At 40.9% G+C, this 16,367-nt stretch overlaps 1 protein-coding gene across 2 annotated transcripts; it reads right to left on the bottom strand.

The window, feature by feature from the left end:
* Positions 1-2: 2 nt before the first annotated feature.
* On the bottom strand, positions 3-5,248 carry dram2b (DNA-damage regulated autophagy modulator 2b). 2 transcript variants are annotated; one of them, XM_071914663.2, is made up of 8 exons: positions 5,117-5,248; positions 3,976-4,151; positions 2,913-2,980; positions 2,558-2,700; positions 2,246-2,423; positions 1,469-1,551; positions 1,285-1,377; positions 3-792 (listed from the first exon to the last, which is right to left on the bottom strand). In XM_071914663.2, exons 2-8 carry the CDS (start codon positions 4,104-4,106, stop codon positions 676-678), a joined length of 813 nt encoding a protein of 270 aa, XP_071770764.1. In that variant the 5' UTR covers positions 4,107-4,151; positions 5,117-5,248; the 3' UTR covers positions 3-675. The 2 variants fall into 2 exon arrangements, with proteins under 2 accessions (XP_071770764.1, XP_078140012.1); XM_078283886.1 differs by having other exon boundaries at positions 5,112-5,242.
* Between the last annotated feature and the right edge of the window lie 11,119 nt (positions 5,249-16,367).

Raw genomic sequence — 16,367 nt, 5'->3', positions numbered from 1 at the left:
ATAAAATCCTACATATGAAACTTTGCCTTTCTGCCTGCAATCTCAAATAGACAAAGTATGACTGTAGTAATGACAAAAAGGACAGATATAATGTACAACAGCAACAGTACAATACACAGTAGCAATTCAAGAACAGTCTTGCATTATATTAGTGGTGGCAGGGTTAAAAATAGCGTTAAGAATTTTCTGGAAGGTTCCCTGAAATGGCATCATTGCTATCTGATTACACACATTGAAGTGGTTAGCCTGCTGCTGATTCATAACCCAAAAAATGTCTTGACTATAACAGCTCTAAAGATGGGAAATTTACTTGCATAGAAGTACTCAATTATTTAGGTCTCATCAGAAAAATATAATACTGATTTACAGAGCCTCATTAAATCAGAGAGAAAAGCAGCAGAAATTGAGAGAAAACCGCTTTAAAACCCTTGTTAGAGAAGTACACTTTCTGTGATAATGCTATGTCAGTAAATAATGATTTTTAATTTTTTTATATTTGGTGCCATCTAGCGGTCACTGTCAACGGCACCATTTCCAGATACATATCTTCATATAAAAATAGAGCAAAATTTCATAATGTACTGTAAGAACATTTTAAAAGAGGAGTACAAAATGTAAAATAAATGTGAAACTAGTGCAGTAAACATTGGACCACCTGATGGTATGTTCTGCTGCTCATGTGCTTCCTGCTAGAAGTGGTGAGCTTTCTGAATGATTGACTGGGATGCCGCAGTGTGGCCAGTCATACAGGTGGCTGCTCTGGAGATCTGCTTCTGCTCGTAAATTAATTTTCTTGGGGGAGAAAAAAACAGACACAAAAAAACACAAAGTGGTATAAATATCAGAGGACATGCTGAGACTGAACGGCTACAACTGCATGATTAAGGTTACTTAAGGTTGGGCTTTAATTTGAATTTTAAACTGAATATACAAGTAGCTACAGCTACTTGTATATTCAGTTGTATTCAGTTGTAAAGGTTGACCTAGAGCATCATGTAAGGGATATTACAGTGAGTCGGTCATTATTGCAAAATAAGCCCCAAAGGTGAATCAAGATCCCCACACATAGCGGAGACTTGCAACATACCAAATACATCAATCATGTGACACAAAATATTGATCGATAATTTCAATGATTTCATCACAAGCTTACACAAAAAAAAAAAGAACTGTTACCATAGAAACATCTGTTGCTAGCATCCATGTCTACATTGTAGCAGCCTGCATATGAAATCCCAGAAATCATGTAAGAAAAGGCTGCTGTACGAAGGTGTGGGTGAGTACCTGAAAGTCTCTGATGTAGGTGAGGAAGAAGCTGATGAAAGAGAAAGCCAGAGACCATTCAGAAATGGTACTGACGATGTGAGCGTTGTAACCCTGCAAAACACACATAACCCAGTCAACACAAACTTACACATTGATGCTGCAGACACACACACACCCACACACACCAAGACGGCCTACTAACCGTCTCTCCGGGAATCCAGTGTAGTTTGTGAGCTACATCCACTCCAGGCAGGCTGCTGTACATGATGACAGATGACACAAACACTGACAAGGGAGGCAGGCATTAAGGGCCACGCTGCAACAATTGGCGAGGGCCCAACTACAATTTTCCTTGCGCTGTTGGGCAGGGATTTCCAGCACCGGATTTGAGCTTTAAACTTAAAGAGTAACTAAACCCCACCCAAATTTGGGGTGAAGCCTGACATCTCCTGATGAAAAGTAGGGTACTGCACTGGCCATCTGCTATTGCCTGATCTTTGGTGCCAGGTGATGTCACCACCTGTTGTACTCTATAGAAGTTGACGTCACCTGGCACCAAAGACCTGGCAGATTGCCAGTGCAGTACCATAGCATTTCCAGTGTTTCAGAAATGTAAATGTAAAATCTCAACACCAGCCCATGCCCTGTCTAGTGTTGATAGAAAAAATACTATCTATAAAAACTATCTCTCCTAAATTGTATCCCTCCGCTAGGTTCTTTCTATCAATAACAATGCTATTTGGTGAAATTGTGGACCAAACGTCAATTGAAAATCACAGTAGTGGGATGTGTTGTTGAATCTGTTCACGAATGTGTTAAATGTCAGTTTTCAGGCTATTTTTGTGGCCTCATTCAAATGAATGGGAAGTAAAAGTCTGAACGCTACAAAAAAAACACAAGTGAGTATTATTCTGAAAGACTTTCTTGTCAACTTTCAGTTAGAAGCACTAAACAAAATATGTTGGCACCCTAAGGATACTGCTGATGATACTGGCCAGGGTCCAGACTCCAACGCTAAGGCGGACCCAGAAGGTGGCCTTGCCGTGGACGAGAGGCTGCATGTAGAAGGAGACCAGAGTCTGAACCAGGATGTACAGAGCCCCCACTCCAAACGTCAGCACAGCCCCCACCAGGTGCATGGAGAACAGCGTGGTTTTCTGGATCGCAAACACAGATGGTCACAGTTTAATATGCACATGCTACTGCTGTAATGGAAATACAGGAATATAAAATGACCACAAAGATGAACCAAAATATGAAACCACTTGTCCATGCACACGCAGACAGTCACCTGGAAGTTGGCGACCACACACATGCCAAAGGAGCTGATCCAGCCCAGCACCAGGCCGAACTGGTTGAGTTTGTGGAGTTTATATTCTTCCTGGCCTGTCAGAGCCTGAACCTGCTTGTAGCGTACATATGTGGTGGCCATACCTGCAACCACAACAACAGCACTGTTGTATCAAATCCACACTAGATACAATATTCACTGAATAAGCCACATGACCAGCATTCAAGTTTTCCATCTTGTGCTTGTTTCTGGCAAGTTAAAACCAAAAACCATTAGCATTTTTTGAACCAGGTCTGTACAATCTTGGTTGATAGACTCAGTGTCAGGATTTAGTTTGACATGCAGAGTGTGTTACCTAGGAACGCTGACACATCCAGCATAATGCCGAACACACACCTCTCTGGAGCCACCGTTCCTGTATCACTGCAACACAGAAAAAGGTCAGGTCCTTCAATCTAAAGAGCTGAATGTAAAAGAGGTTAAACCATACATATAGTTGTTGTAATTACTGTGTGTGAATGTATGTGTGTGTCTATTTTAGGATTTGACTGTCATGGGTTTTTTCAGGCCAATACTGATATTTTTGGATTGAAGATAGGAAATTTCAATACAAAATATCTAAATTTGACCATTTTCATGCCAAACATTTTGGGGAATAAAACATTCCAAGTATTCAGTGTGTCCCCCAGAATTGTATTCTGTCAGGGAGGAAAAGCCTCTGAAACAGCATTTAGACCATCATGGGACACAAACTCTCCACTGAAAGCCACACTAATGAAAGTCTTTTAGGTGGGTTGATGGACAATATCTGCATTTTTGAAGCTGTAAAAAGAAGGTCCTGGTAATTTAAAGGCTGAGATGGAAAAATGGGGGATAAGTCACTCTGTGTTTGGTTTTCGTACAAACTTCAATGGAGCTTCGACTGACATGAGGGCAGTAGCTAATGACTGAATTTTCATTTTCATTCCTTTAAGGCAGGGTGAGGCAGGTTTCACTGCAGGTTTTACATACTGTTGAGTAATAAAAAAAACTCCTGAACACAGTCTACACTTGTATATTAAATATATTTATTATCTGGAAATGTTTGACCAAAACGTCGCCAGATAATCTCATTAATTGTGCTACAAAACTGTCAATAAGACTACGTTTCAGGTGTGCATAAGATGTTCTATGTTCATGAATGCACACCACACTAGAATGATTTCTCTGGTCACACATCTGTTATAAAATAAAAAACAACAAATAAACATATGGACTAGCTATGGTTATGGAGCCTAGGGGGAACCTCCTCCTCATAACAGAGGTGGACACTGATTGGACCATATCTATATAGATAATAATATGAAAAACCATTTTGTATGTAGCCTATGAGCAGAAGAGCGGAAGAGGAGGCATATATGGTGGTGATGTATTCTGACCTGATATAAGGAACCAGTGGATCAACATGTCTCAGTACTACAGCTGTGATGTAGGCAAAGATGAAGGAGGAAGCAGTCCAGATCACCAGAGCTACTGGCAGGATGCACAGGCCCTGCTGGAACCACCACATGGCCTTCTCACTGTGTGTGTGTTGATGCTGGTGCGTTCTTTTCACCTGTAAAAAATAACATATTTGATTAAGTGAGTCTGTGAGAGAGAGAGAGAACATGAAGCGGTAAGACTAGACCCAACACCTTCCATTTGCTTATCACACCAAACTCCATGACAAATCTTGGAATTTAATGCTTCCTTGCTTAATGGCATAGTACACATCTCATGGAGCATGACTTAAGTTCTTTTACCAATCCTTAGGAGCCACAAGTAAATTCGACATATATTCAATTCATAGGTTTCCCATGATGTCACATGCATTTTCTACCAATATGGTGCTTTACCATATACACAGCTCATTAGCTGTGACTGTTACTTGATTATAATCATGTTCATTTCTTACAATCATCTCTTATTTTACTAACAAGATGGCCGTGTGGTGATGTAACAGAATACTGTGAATTCACCAAGCAATACTTCATGTCAACAAAATCTCAACTGCCACACTGCTCGTTGCCACCACCCACGGTGTATTTTGATGGATTGTGGAAGTAACAGGCGAACCAAATTGAAATTCAATTTTATTTAAATTTAAATTTAAATGAGTGCTGCTTTGGCTAAGTACCAAATTGAAGAGTGGACACTATCGGTTGCTCTTAAGTCATGTTCTACCAGGTATGCATTTTTGCCGATAAGCAATGTAACATTAAACCACTGGGCTTTTGAATTAAGTTTGGCGTAACGTTCTCTCCAAACATGAATGGTATCGGGGCTAGGAAAGGATTCGCAAGCTAGAAGGATGAAAATCAACTACTGAACGATATTGGCACGCGGTATAGTAGCTTGTACCTGAATAGCGTATTCCTTTCAAATCTTAATTCGCCATACATGTAGTTCACATTGGGAAACAGGGCTTGTGTTGGAATGATAAGCTAACGAGCTCGTAGGCAAGCTAACTTTAGCTAACAGCTAAGAATAACAACTTGCTCACAATTCAAAGAGGAAACTCTAAACAACGGGTTACCTTACCAGGCGATTCTTCACATTCCTTTGGAATCCGCACGGACAAGCGAACTATAGAAGGATAAAAAGTCTCTGTAGCGTTAATTAATCGTGCATGACACAGATACAGCTCTACATGTCAAACACCTGACTAGTTCAGTTCCTGTTTCGTTTCTCGTGAACTGCGGTCAAGTGAGCCGTCTCTCGAAAAACCCAACCAGCAAGCCGCACCCTGTATTGTGTTGCGCGCGTTGCGCGTCTAATGGTGTCTTTACGGTACCCACCCAGCCTCAAGTCAAAATAACTGTATTGAGCGGAGCTACGCTGTCCCGCTCATAAGAGCTGATTATTAATCGCATACTATTTTTGTAACACTGCAATAATTAGCGTGACTGTTTTTTTCTTAAAAGGCAGTTAAATACCGCGTTCTTGCCTGTTTGCTTGCTTGAAAATCTCAATCTGATACCACTGACCATGAAAACAATAAAAACATAGGCTAATTAAAAAAAACATTTTCCACCAAGTCTCAAACAATACTCCTCTATCATTTTCACTACAGCATTTTAGAAAATAATTCAAAGAGTCCCGCATGGCTGAAAAGTTTCATAAAAAAAACGTATTTCCAATAGTGCAGAAATCAAAGAGAAGCATTTTCTGTCCATCAATTTCTATGCCAGCGTGTGACATTTTACTGTAAAATACTTGACAAATTGCAATTTTAATTCAGCCGGAAAGCCCAATTTTCATATTCGCCATCTACAATTAAAGAACAGCCTGTCCAGCCATAAGTAGACGTGAAATCCAACATATTCCTCTTCAATGAGTCTGAAAGTATGTGCATCATCAACCTGAAGTGATTTCACTGCAGCATTTTGGAGAAATTTACGAATTTATGTGGCCAAAAATCCAGATTGGGCGTTTCACTGGTAATTGAAACTGAAATATTTGGATCAGTGGTTAAACCTATCTTATGTAAAATAAAAGGGTGCTATTTAAAGAAGCTCTCTTATAAACTGATACATGTCCATTGATACACTTAAAACTATAGAAACCCTCATTTTAGTATTGATTTACCATGTTTTGTGTTTCAGAACCAAAATATTGTGTTTAAAGTGCTCACAAACACTGATATTAGTGTTTCAACTTGAGCCCCACCTAAACACCAATTCCAGTGTTTCAATGACTGCATTAGCATTGCTTATGGTGTTTCAGAACCTGATAAGTACAGTCTCCTTACTCCCTCTTCTAACAGTGTAGCCTAGTTACTTGGTAAAATTTCCCAAGTTTGACCTCTCATAAAAAACTTACTTTCAATAATTAGTTCAGAAATCCAATCCTCTTCTGTAGCTACATCCATTTCTGTGCCCATGCTAAATATGAAGACATTTTACTGTGTCATTTTAGACAAGATAGGGTATAGGTAATCACCGGAGGAGGATGTACCACATTCATAAAAGAAGGCTTACCATATAGGAAAATATCTTTTCATTCAAATAGTGAAAATGTAACTGAATTGGAAGTTGTTATTGTAGAAGTATGGGTAGATAGAAATAGTTTTGTAATTGTGAATATATTTAATCCTTGCAAAAGACTAAAATTGGAAGACTTGGAGCTTTCAGTGAGAAAATTGTTGAGTATTTACTGGATGTTAATTGATTAGTATATTTAAATGATGGGAGGGGAACAAAGATAAATATGGTAAATGGAAATGAAACTAATAGATCTTACCTTTTTCATATTTAAACATTTTCCATAATAAAAAAAATGTATATACTTTTTCTATTTTTTCATTATCTTTATTATAAAACATTATGATTATGATTGAATATATCTGTTTCAAGGGCCATATGCTTGTTATAGCATCATGAAAAAGATGTAGCATATTTGTTGGGTCTAAATTATTTATGAGAATTTACAATCATATATCTATTTTATTGGCAATAAAATAGAAGAAGAAGAAGAAGAAGAAGAAGAAGAAGAAGAAGAAGAAGAAATCAGAAGGAAACAATAGAACATGTCAAATTTGAATGCCCATAGCCTACTACACACAAGAAAGATGGACCCTTCAACAAAAAGTGGAACAGAACGGGAGGACTTCAACTTAATATCACTTTTTTCTCATAACTCTGGAAATGCCATCTATAATCATATCTTCAAATATTTGCAACAAACCCATACATAGGATTTTAAATCAAGGACACAGAATGAACAGTTGGTGGTGATAATACCCCTGAGAGGAGCAGTTAGTAGGCCTGTTTGGAACGCAGAAAGGTACGTGCTACTAATGTTGTGAGCTCGCGCTGGTTCAGTTTGCACTTACCGGCAGAAGCAACGGCCAGCAGCGGTGCCAGCGGACTACTTTTGTACATATGATTATTTTCCAGGTGAGTCAAGTGTCACCAAGCACCTACATGTATCCATAGTAATGTAGGTAAGCTAACCAAACCATTATTCCTGTTCTTGGTTGCCATATATGTGTTTTTATGGTCAGCTAACTTTAGCTGAATAACCGTTCTATAGCTAGGTTAGCGTTAGCGCGCTACCGCGGCTAGCGAACGAGTGCTATTTGCATTTGGAACGACATTTGTAGTCAAATATGAAGGTGGGTTGACTTACAAGGCATGTATTGTTTGTTTGGCGATATGTGTTTTGTGCTGTTCAATTATTTTAACTTAAAAAAAGAAGAAGTCTAAGTTCGTTTTTTAAGCTAATGTCACATCAGCAGCAGACTGTCATCATGGTAACGGCGTACAAGGCAGTGACTTTGGTTGTGAGTTTTATGAATGTAAGTGCAGTGTTTACTGATGCTTTGACAATCACCTGGGCAATATATCGATGTAATATCAATATGGTGATATGAGACTAGATATGGTCTGGGATTTGTTATGGTAATATGGTGATATAGCTTAAATATTGCCTTTTCCTGCCCTTAAAGGCTGCATTACAGTAAAGTGATCAGTTTTTATGAATTTATTAAACTGAGTTGAGTGAAATTAATAATGCATCTCTACCAGTTTGTTCATCATATCCACATTACTAATGATTATTTCTCAGAATAGTAAATATCTTATGGAAAAACCAGTAGTCATTCACAAAATATTGTGACATTATCAGAATCAGAATCAGAATTCTTTTATTATGCCGAGTATGTTTGCACATACAAGGAAAGTGACATGGTGTGGTTGGTGCATAGGTACATAAATATAGCAAATACAAGAAATATCAAAATATTAACAAATATTAACAACATATATACAAAATATATACGATGTGTTGCACATCGGGATTGATTGTATGGTGAGGTGGGAGATGTTGGTGTTGCAGGAACAACAGTGCATTTGTGTGTGTGTGCGTGCGTGCGTGTGTGAGTGTTTGTGTATGTGTGCAATGTCGTTGGGTCAGTGAGAGGCAGGGGGCTTGTTTGTGAGCCCCACTGCCATGGGGAAGAAACTGTTCAGGTGGCGTGAGGTTTTGGTCTTGATAGACCGGAACCTTTTGCCGGATGGAAGTCTTTGGACGAGGTGGTGACCGGGATGGGAAGGATCAGCGATGATCTTTCCCGCTCTCTTCCTGGTCCTGGAGTTGTACAGGTCCAGTAGAGACGGCAGGTTGCAGCCGATGATCTTCTCGGCTGACCGGATGATCTGCTGCAGTCTGCCTCTGTCCTTGGCGGTGGAGGCAGCATACCAGACGGTGATCAATGAGGTGAGGATGGACTCAATGATGGCCGTGTAGAACTGGACCATCGTTTTCTGCGGCATTTTGAGTTTCTTCACCTGCCGCAGGAAGAACATCCTCTATTGGGCCTTCTTGGTGGTGGCAGTGATGTTCTCCTCCCACCTGAGGTCCTGGGAGATTATTGTTCCCAGGAATCTGAATGACTCCACAGTGTTAACTGGGGAGTCACACATGGTGAGGGGGGCGGTTGGGGCTGGGCTCCTCCTGAAGTCTGCAACCATCTCTACAGTTTTCAGAGCATTCAGCTCCAGGTTGTTCTGGCTGCACCAGGAAGCCAGGTGGTCAACTTCCTTCCTGTAGGCGGACTCATCCCCGTTGGTGATTAATCCAATGAGGTTTGTGTCGTCCGCAAACTTCAGGAGTTTTACAGAAGGGTGGCTAGAGGTGCAGTTGTTGGTGTAGAGGGAGAAGAGTAGAGGAGAGAGCACACAGCCTTGTGGGGCTCCCGTGCTGATGGTCCGGGGTTCAGAGACAAGCTTGCCCATCCGCACGTACTGCTTCCTGTCTGTCAGGAAGCCAGTGATCCACCTGCAGGTGGGCTCAGGCACGTTCAGCTGGGATAGTTTGTCCTGGAGAAGAGCTGGGGTGATGGTATTGAATGCGGAGCTGAAGTCCACAAACAGGATCCTGGCGTAGGTGCCGGGGGAGTCTAGGTGCTGGAGGATGAAGTGGAGTCCCATGTTGACTGCGTCGTCTACAGACCTGTTGGCTCTGTAGGCAAACTGCAGTGGGTCGAGGAGGGGGTCGGTGATGGCCTTGAGGTGGGCCAGCATGAGGCGCTCGAAGGTCTTCATTACCACAGAGGTCAGGGCTACTGGTCTATAGTCATTAAGGCCTGTGATCCTCGGCTTTTTGGGAACAGGGATGATGGTCGATGTTTTGAAGCAGGCAGGTACCATGCATTCATCCAGTGAGGTGTTAAAGATGTCCGTGAACACTGGAGACAGCTGGTCTGCACAGTGCTTCAGTATGGAGGGTGAGACAGCGTCCGGTCCAGCTGCCTTGCGGGGGTTCTGTCTTTTGAAGAGCTTGATAACGTCTCTCTCCAGGATGGAGAGAGGTGTGATGGGGCTAGCTGTCCTGGCTGGAAGGAAGAGGTGTAGAAGCTGTTGAGGGGGGCTGGGTGTGAGGGTCAGAGTCAGGACTGTTCCATTGTCTGTCGAATCTACAGTAGAATTCATTCAGGTCATTTGCAAGTCTGAGGTCATTCATAGAGTGTGGGGATTTGGTTTTATAGTCTGTGATCTCCCGCAGTCCCTTCCAGACTGACGAGGAGTCGTTGGCGGAGACTTGTTGTTCCAGCTTCTTAGAGTACTGTCGTTTGGCCACCTTAATCGCCTTGCCAAACGTGTATCTAGCCAGTCTAAACCAATCCCTGTCTCCACTCTTGAAAGCCCTCTCCTCCAAACGCAGCTGTCTGAGTCTTGCTGTGAACCAGGGTTTGTCATTGTTATAACTCACCCTGGTGCGTGTTGGAATACAGCTGTCTTCACAGAAGCTGATGTATGATGTCACAGCCTCTGTGTATTCGTCCAGGCTGTTGGAAGCAGTCCTGAAAATGTCCCAGTCTGTGTTATCCAGGCAATCACACAGTTCCTCCACTACTTCTCTGTTGCCCCAATTCTTAGTTCTCCGCACAACAGGTTTAGAAAGTTTTAGTTTCTGCCTGTATGTCGGGATCAGATGAATAAGAGCGTGGTCAGATAGTCCCAGAGCCGCGCGGGGGACTGCGCGATAAGCTCTGCTGATAGTGCTGTAACAATGATCCAGAGTCTTCTCCTCCCTGGTCGGGCATTTAATTAGCTGTTTATATTTGGGTAGTTCGTGGGTTAAGTTGCCCTTGTTAAAGTCCCCGAGGACAATAACTGGGGAGTATGGGTTCCCTCTCTCCACTCCCAATATTTGTTCGGCGAGTTGGCGTTGAGCCTCTTGCACGTCGGCTTGCGGGGGGATGTAAACGCCAGCCAGTATAAAGGAGGTGAATTCACAGGGAGAATAAAACGGTCTGCAGGTGATGAGAAAAGATTCCAGGTCAGAACAAGTTTGTGAAATCACTTTCACATCGTTGCACCAGTCTTGGTTTATATAGAAACAAATCCCTCCACCTTTTGTTTTGTGTGAAAGCTTCGGGTCGCGGTCCACGCGTAGGAGCTGGAAGCCGGGTAGTTGTACGGCGGAGTCCGGTGTAGAATCACACAGCCACGATTCCGTAAAACACAGAACAGAAGAGAGATAAAAGTCTCTATGTGTCCTGATAAGAAGACGCAATTCGTCCATTTTGTTGCACAGTGAGCGGACATTTGAGAGGAGTATTCCCGGTAGAGGCGTGCGTAATCCTCTCTCCCTGAAGCGCACTAGGGCCCCGGCGCGCTTGCCTCTCCGTCTCCGCAACACCGCTTGGCCAAGGGCTAAGCGCCTTTGACCAAAATGTCCCGTAAATCCACGGATGAGGCGAGAAAATTGGGACATAAATCCGATGTTGTCGAGTCCCTGATGTTTAGTATCTGGTCCCTCGTGTAGATAGTCCGAGTGGAATCACAATAAACGGAATTAAACACTAAAAACAAACAAAAAAGAGCGCACCAACACACCGTCTATTATCAATATAGAGGCATTCGTTCACAAATATTGTGATATTTGATTTGGCCTGTATATCACCCAGCTCTTATGCATGTGTGTGTGTGTGTGTGTATAAATAACAATGAATATAATGTACCCATTCTCTCTTTTGCGTTACAGGTCGGGGTGGTTGAGACTACAGCACTCTCTCTCGCTCTCTCAAAGGTGCCCAAAATGAAAATATTTAATTGATGTTGATGTGTTCGGTGAATTATTGTTATTATTACTACTGTTAGTGAGAGTTTCCTTTTTGTTTTTCTCAAGGCAGGGGAAGCCAACAAGCTGGTGAGGAAGGCCAGCTCTGTGGTGGGACTCAAGCTGGACAATCTGGAGGCAGTGGCAGAGAGGAAGCTAAGAGGAAGCTGAGAGGAAAGATCAACTTCATCCCGGAGAACCCCTCTCACCCTCTCACCCTCTCTACGACGAGCTGAGGCTGAGGAGCAGCTTCAGCCACAGGCTCCTCCCCCCACACTGCGGCGGAGCGCCTCAGGTGTCACTTTTTGTCAGCGGCCATCAGACTGTTCAACACCATCAGCGACCACTGTGCCAGCCAGCCCGTGACGACCAGCCCCACAGCCCCTGCCCCACCCCACCCCAGCCCCTCACCCGCACAATAACTTGATCTGCACTATGTCACACATGACTGATATGCACCGCTTGACTATCTCCCTGGAGTTTGACTACATCCATGGAGTTTGACTGTATCCCTGGAGTTTTTATTACACTGGGCTTAATGCTCAACACCACTTTGGACATTTTCAGACACTCTTTTAGACACATCAGACACTTTTTTAATAGTTTCATATTGTTTATCTTCATAAGTTTTATAGTGTTATATTTATCTATATTGCCTTTATTTTTTCAGCACCACAAACTTACACAGGAGTTTTTTATCACACAGGACGTACCACTTTAGACACTTGAGACACTTTGTAATAGTTTTATATTGTTTATCTTCATACTTTTTATAGTGCTATATTTATCTATATTGCCTTATATCTTTTCTGCACTATTTTTTATTTTTATTTACCTTTTATTACTTTATACTTTCCTGTACTTTGTTCTGTCATTGTACATAGGATCAATAAAGTGCAATCTTAATCTTAAAGGGAGTATTTTAAGCATCTTTGAGTATTTAGAAATTATTATAAATTAATAATAAATATTATGTAATAATAATAATAAAATAATACTAACAAAATATTAGAAATTTAGTATTTTGTTTATTTATTGCTTATTTATTTTGTGTAATTTGTTTATTTATTTAATGCTTTTTTTAATAATGTTTATTATTAATTTGACACCTCATTATTGTATTCTTTTTTAAATTCTTAATGTATTACAGAAAAAAACATTGACCAAATTATCCTCGAATTCAATTTGATTTGGTGTTGTAATCTTTTGGTTTAGTAGTAGTAGTTGCAGCAGTAGCAATAATAGGCCTCAAACCCCCAAATAAGCTGAAGTTCCTTGAGGAACCTCAGACGGTTAGGAAATGGTGCTTTGAAGCACCCAAAGTGGTTCCAGACCATGCTGGAAAAAAGGGTTCCTCAAGGAACCTGATAAACTACCCCAAGTTCCTCAGAGAACTGATGTGTTTAAAAGGGTTCCTGGAGGCTCCCAAAAGGGTTCTGCCAGTGTGGCAAACTGAGGAACCCTAAAAGGAGCCTCGAGTATCCTTTAATTTTTACTGTGTAGGCTGGTCACCAGCATGACCAGCACAAATATACAGATACTACTAGTATAAACCCTGCAATGGACTGTCCTGGGGTGTGTACACCTGAGCTGCTTTGACAAAAACAGGAGATGAGCTCCTGGCCTATGAGCCACATCGGCTCAAACAAGGCTTACTTACTTGTAAACAATAACATAATAATACTCACAGGTGTGTGAATTGACCTGGATATGAAGCGTCCGTAGCGCAAAATAATATAACGTTAGTTTCTAAAGAGATAAGATGGAGCCCTCTCCTCTCCTCTCTTCTCCTCTCCTCTCTCCTCTCGTAAAAAAGAAAAAATTCAGCAGCGGCGATCATATTTCAGCACCTTGCGAGGCAGCTGGATTCGCGAGATCACGATCACGCGAGACCATCTGGCGCGTCAGGTTAAGTGGATTTAGGGCAGGCAGTGAAATTTGGGCACAACAATAAAAAGAACGGCTCTCAAGTACGACTCGGTTCCCTTCGTTCGTACCAAAGAGCCGTTGAAAAGCATCGGATCGTTCGTGAACGTCACATCACTAGCTTAAACCAGCACCAGCATACACCAGCAAAAACCACCAACATAGGCTGGTCATCAGCAGCAAAAAAGTGCCCAAAACACACTCTAAGCTGGTCACCAGCAAGACCAGCAAGTTGACCAGCAAAGGTGGTCTATGCTGGTGACCATCACTCTGAAAACCACCCCGTTTTATAACCGTTATATCTCGTTAATGATGCAATTATTTTGAAAATCGCCATATGGACACTTGAGCGAGAAGTTGGGCTGTGGTCTCATTGACTTGAATGGAGTTGACCCTAGCGGACATTAGAGGAACTGCAGCTTTCAGCCGCTTCCTTATTGGTTTCAAAATTTACCCATGGTTTTGGCCGCTTGGGTTCCAGTGCGTCTTCACAGGAAAACACGGACGCAACAACCTTTACCCATTAACGTTAACGACAGCTCTAGTAACGTTAGCAGGCTATAGCAAAGACTTCTATCTAGTAACGAAGCACAAGTCAACTGAATTACATTATAAATGGAAACTACAAAGTTATTACAACACGTTTTAATAACACAAAAACTATATATCAAGTAAAATCAAGTTTTATAGATTGATGCTGTGATGTCAGCTGTGTTCATGTTGGAGAACTCGGGCGGAATGAATCTTGCCCGAATTTCCGACTGGGAATTCCGACTTGAACGACCGTTCTGTTGCACTTTTCCGTTTTGGAAGTCGTTTTGGGGCTGTGGTCATGGAATGCACAATCCCCATGGAGGGAAATTTGGGTGTCACCTAGCAGCAGCAATACGTAAAAACAATTAACATTACCAAAAAAAAACAAATACAGACAGTTCGACACATCAGGGAAATTGAGATAATAACTATATAAAGGCATACATAAAAGTTACGATGGGTCCACTTGTAATTTGCATGCAACACCCGCTGGGTGTGTTTTGCACTTGATTTCAGCGACGAACTCCGCCTACGCCGCCTATGTCAGGCCCATGCGCCCCGGCGTGAATAACAAGTGGACCCTAAATAATGACTACAAAGTATTTGCCTTAATATTTGCAAAAAGAATCAAGACAGTACTAGAACCCATTATCGATGAGGTTCAATCAGGATTCATGAGAAACAGACATATTTCAAATAATATTCGATTGGTTTTACATTTAATTGACTATTCATATTCATGCTCTGATGATAGCTACATTGTTTTCCTGGATTTTTACAAAGCATTTGACACAGTAGAACACAAATTTATTTTCCATTCCCTCAAAAAATGTGGATTTGGTGAATTTTTCTGTAAGGCCATTAAAACCATGTATATGAATGGAAACGGTTCAATTAAATTGGATTGTAGTACATCTCCTCCCTTCAATTAAATTGTGGTATTAGGCACGGCTGCCCAATATCCCCATATCTTTTCCTTCTCTGTGCACAGCTTCTCAATGTTCATATTAAAAGTGGTGCCTTAAAAGGGACATCAATTGCTGATTGGGAAGTTATTATTAGTTAGCTGGCTGATGACATAACCCTTTTTAAAAAAAAAAGATTGTAGCCAGGTTCCTATTGCAAAATACTATACAGGCATTTTCTAAAGCTTCCGGGCTCTACCTAAACCTTAATAAATGTGAACTGTTGGCCTCAAAGAATGTGAGATACCCAATATCTGTAATATACCCATAAAAGCAAAGGTTACTTATCTAGGAATTACAATTACCAAGAACAAAGATTCTAAATGTGCCTTAAATTTTGATCCAATTGTAGATAGAACCAAGAAGAAACTGAATCATTGGTTACAGAGAGATTTATCTATAAAAGGAAGAATCTTGTTAACAAAGGCAGAAGGTATCTCCAGACTAACTTATGCAGCTATCTCGCTTTATGTTGATAATTAGATTTCTAAAACAATTGATAACATGCTTTTTAATTTCATCTGGAAAAACAGAACTCACTATGTTAAAACATCTGTTATTATGAATACATATGAATCAGGAGGACTTAACTTTCTCGATTTCACCACTCTTAACAACACGCTCAAAGTCACTTGGAACAGTTCCTAAATAACCATACCTCAGTCTGGAATTCCTCATTACATATTTTCCAAATTAGGTGGTCTGAAATTAATTTTGCTCTGTAATTACAAGATTGAAAAAATCCCCTTAAAATTATCCAATTTCCAAGTACTCCTTGCTTGGTCCCTCATTTATAAGCATAACTTCTCACCACACAATTTTTTTATTTGGAATAATAGAAACATATTATATTAAAATAAATCCTTATTCTATGAAAAATGGTTTGCAAATAACATTATTTTGGTGAATCAGTTATTTAATGACAATGGGCTATTACTTAACTATACTGAATTCTTGTCTACATTTGGTATACCTGTAACTCCAAAGGAATATGCGGTTGTTATAGATACAATTCCTTCTGGAGTCATAATGCTCTTTAAAGATGCAGCAAGAGGAGGGCCTATACACTTACCGGTCATAAATCCAACTGACACTCCTATAGGTCAGATATGCTTCTCATCTACCACAAAAAATAACAGAGGTATACGTACTTTATTGCAAAGAGACATTGTTTCCTTCCCCTATGTTGTTACTTAACTGGAACAGGTTGACAAACAATCTCAATTGGAAAAATATTTGGAATTTACCGTATAAGTATTTATTGACTAATAAAATAAGGGAGGTCTCTTTTAAAATTACAC

This window comes from Centroberyx gerrardi, chromosome 5, assembly GCF_048128805.1.
Source record: "Centroberyx gerrardi isolate f3 chromosome 5, fCenGer3.hap1.cur.20231027, whole genome shotgun sequence".
NCBI lineage: Eukaryota > Metazoa > Chordata > Actinopteri > Beryciformes > Berycidae > Centroberyx > Centroberyx gerrardi.
Note: the sequence above shows the minus strand (reverse complement) of the source record. Positions and strands in the feature narration are given on the sequence as shown.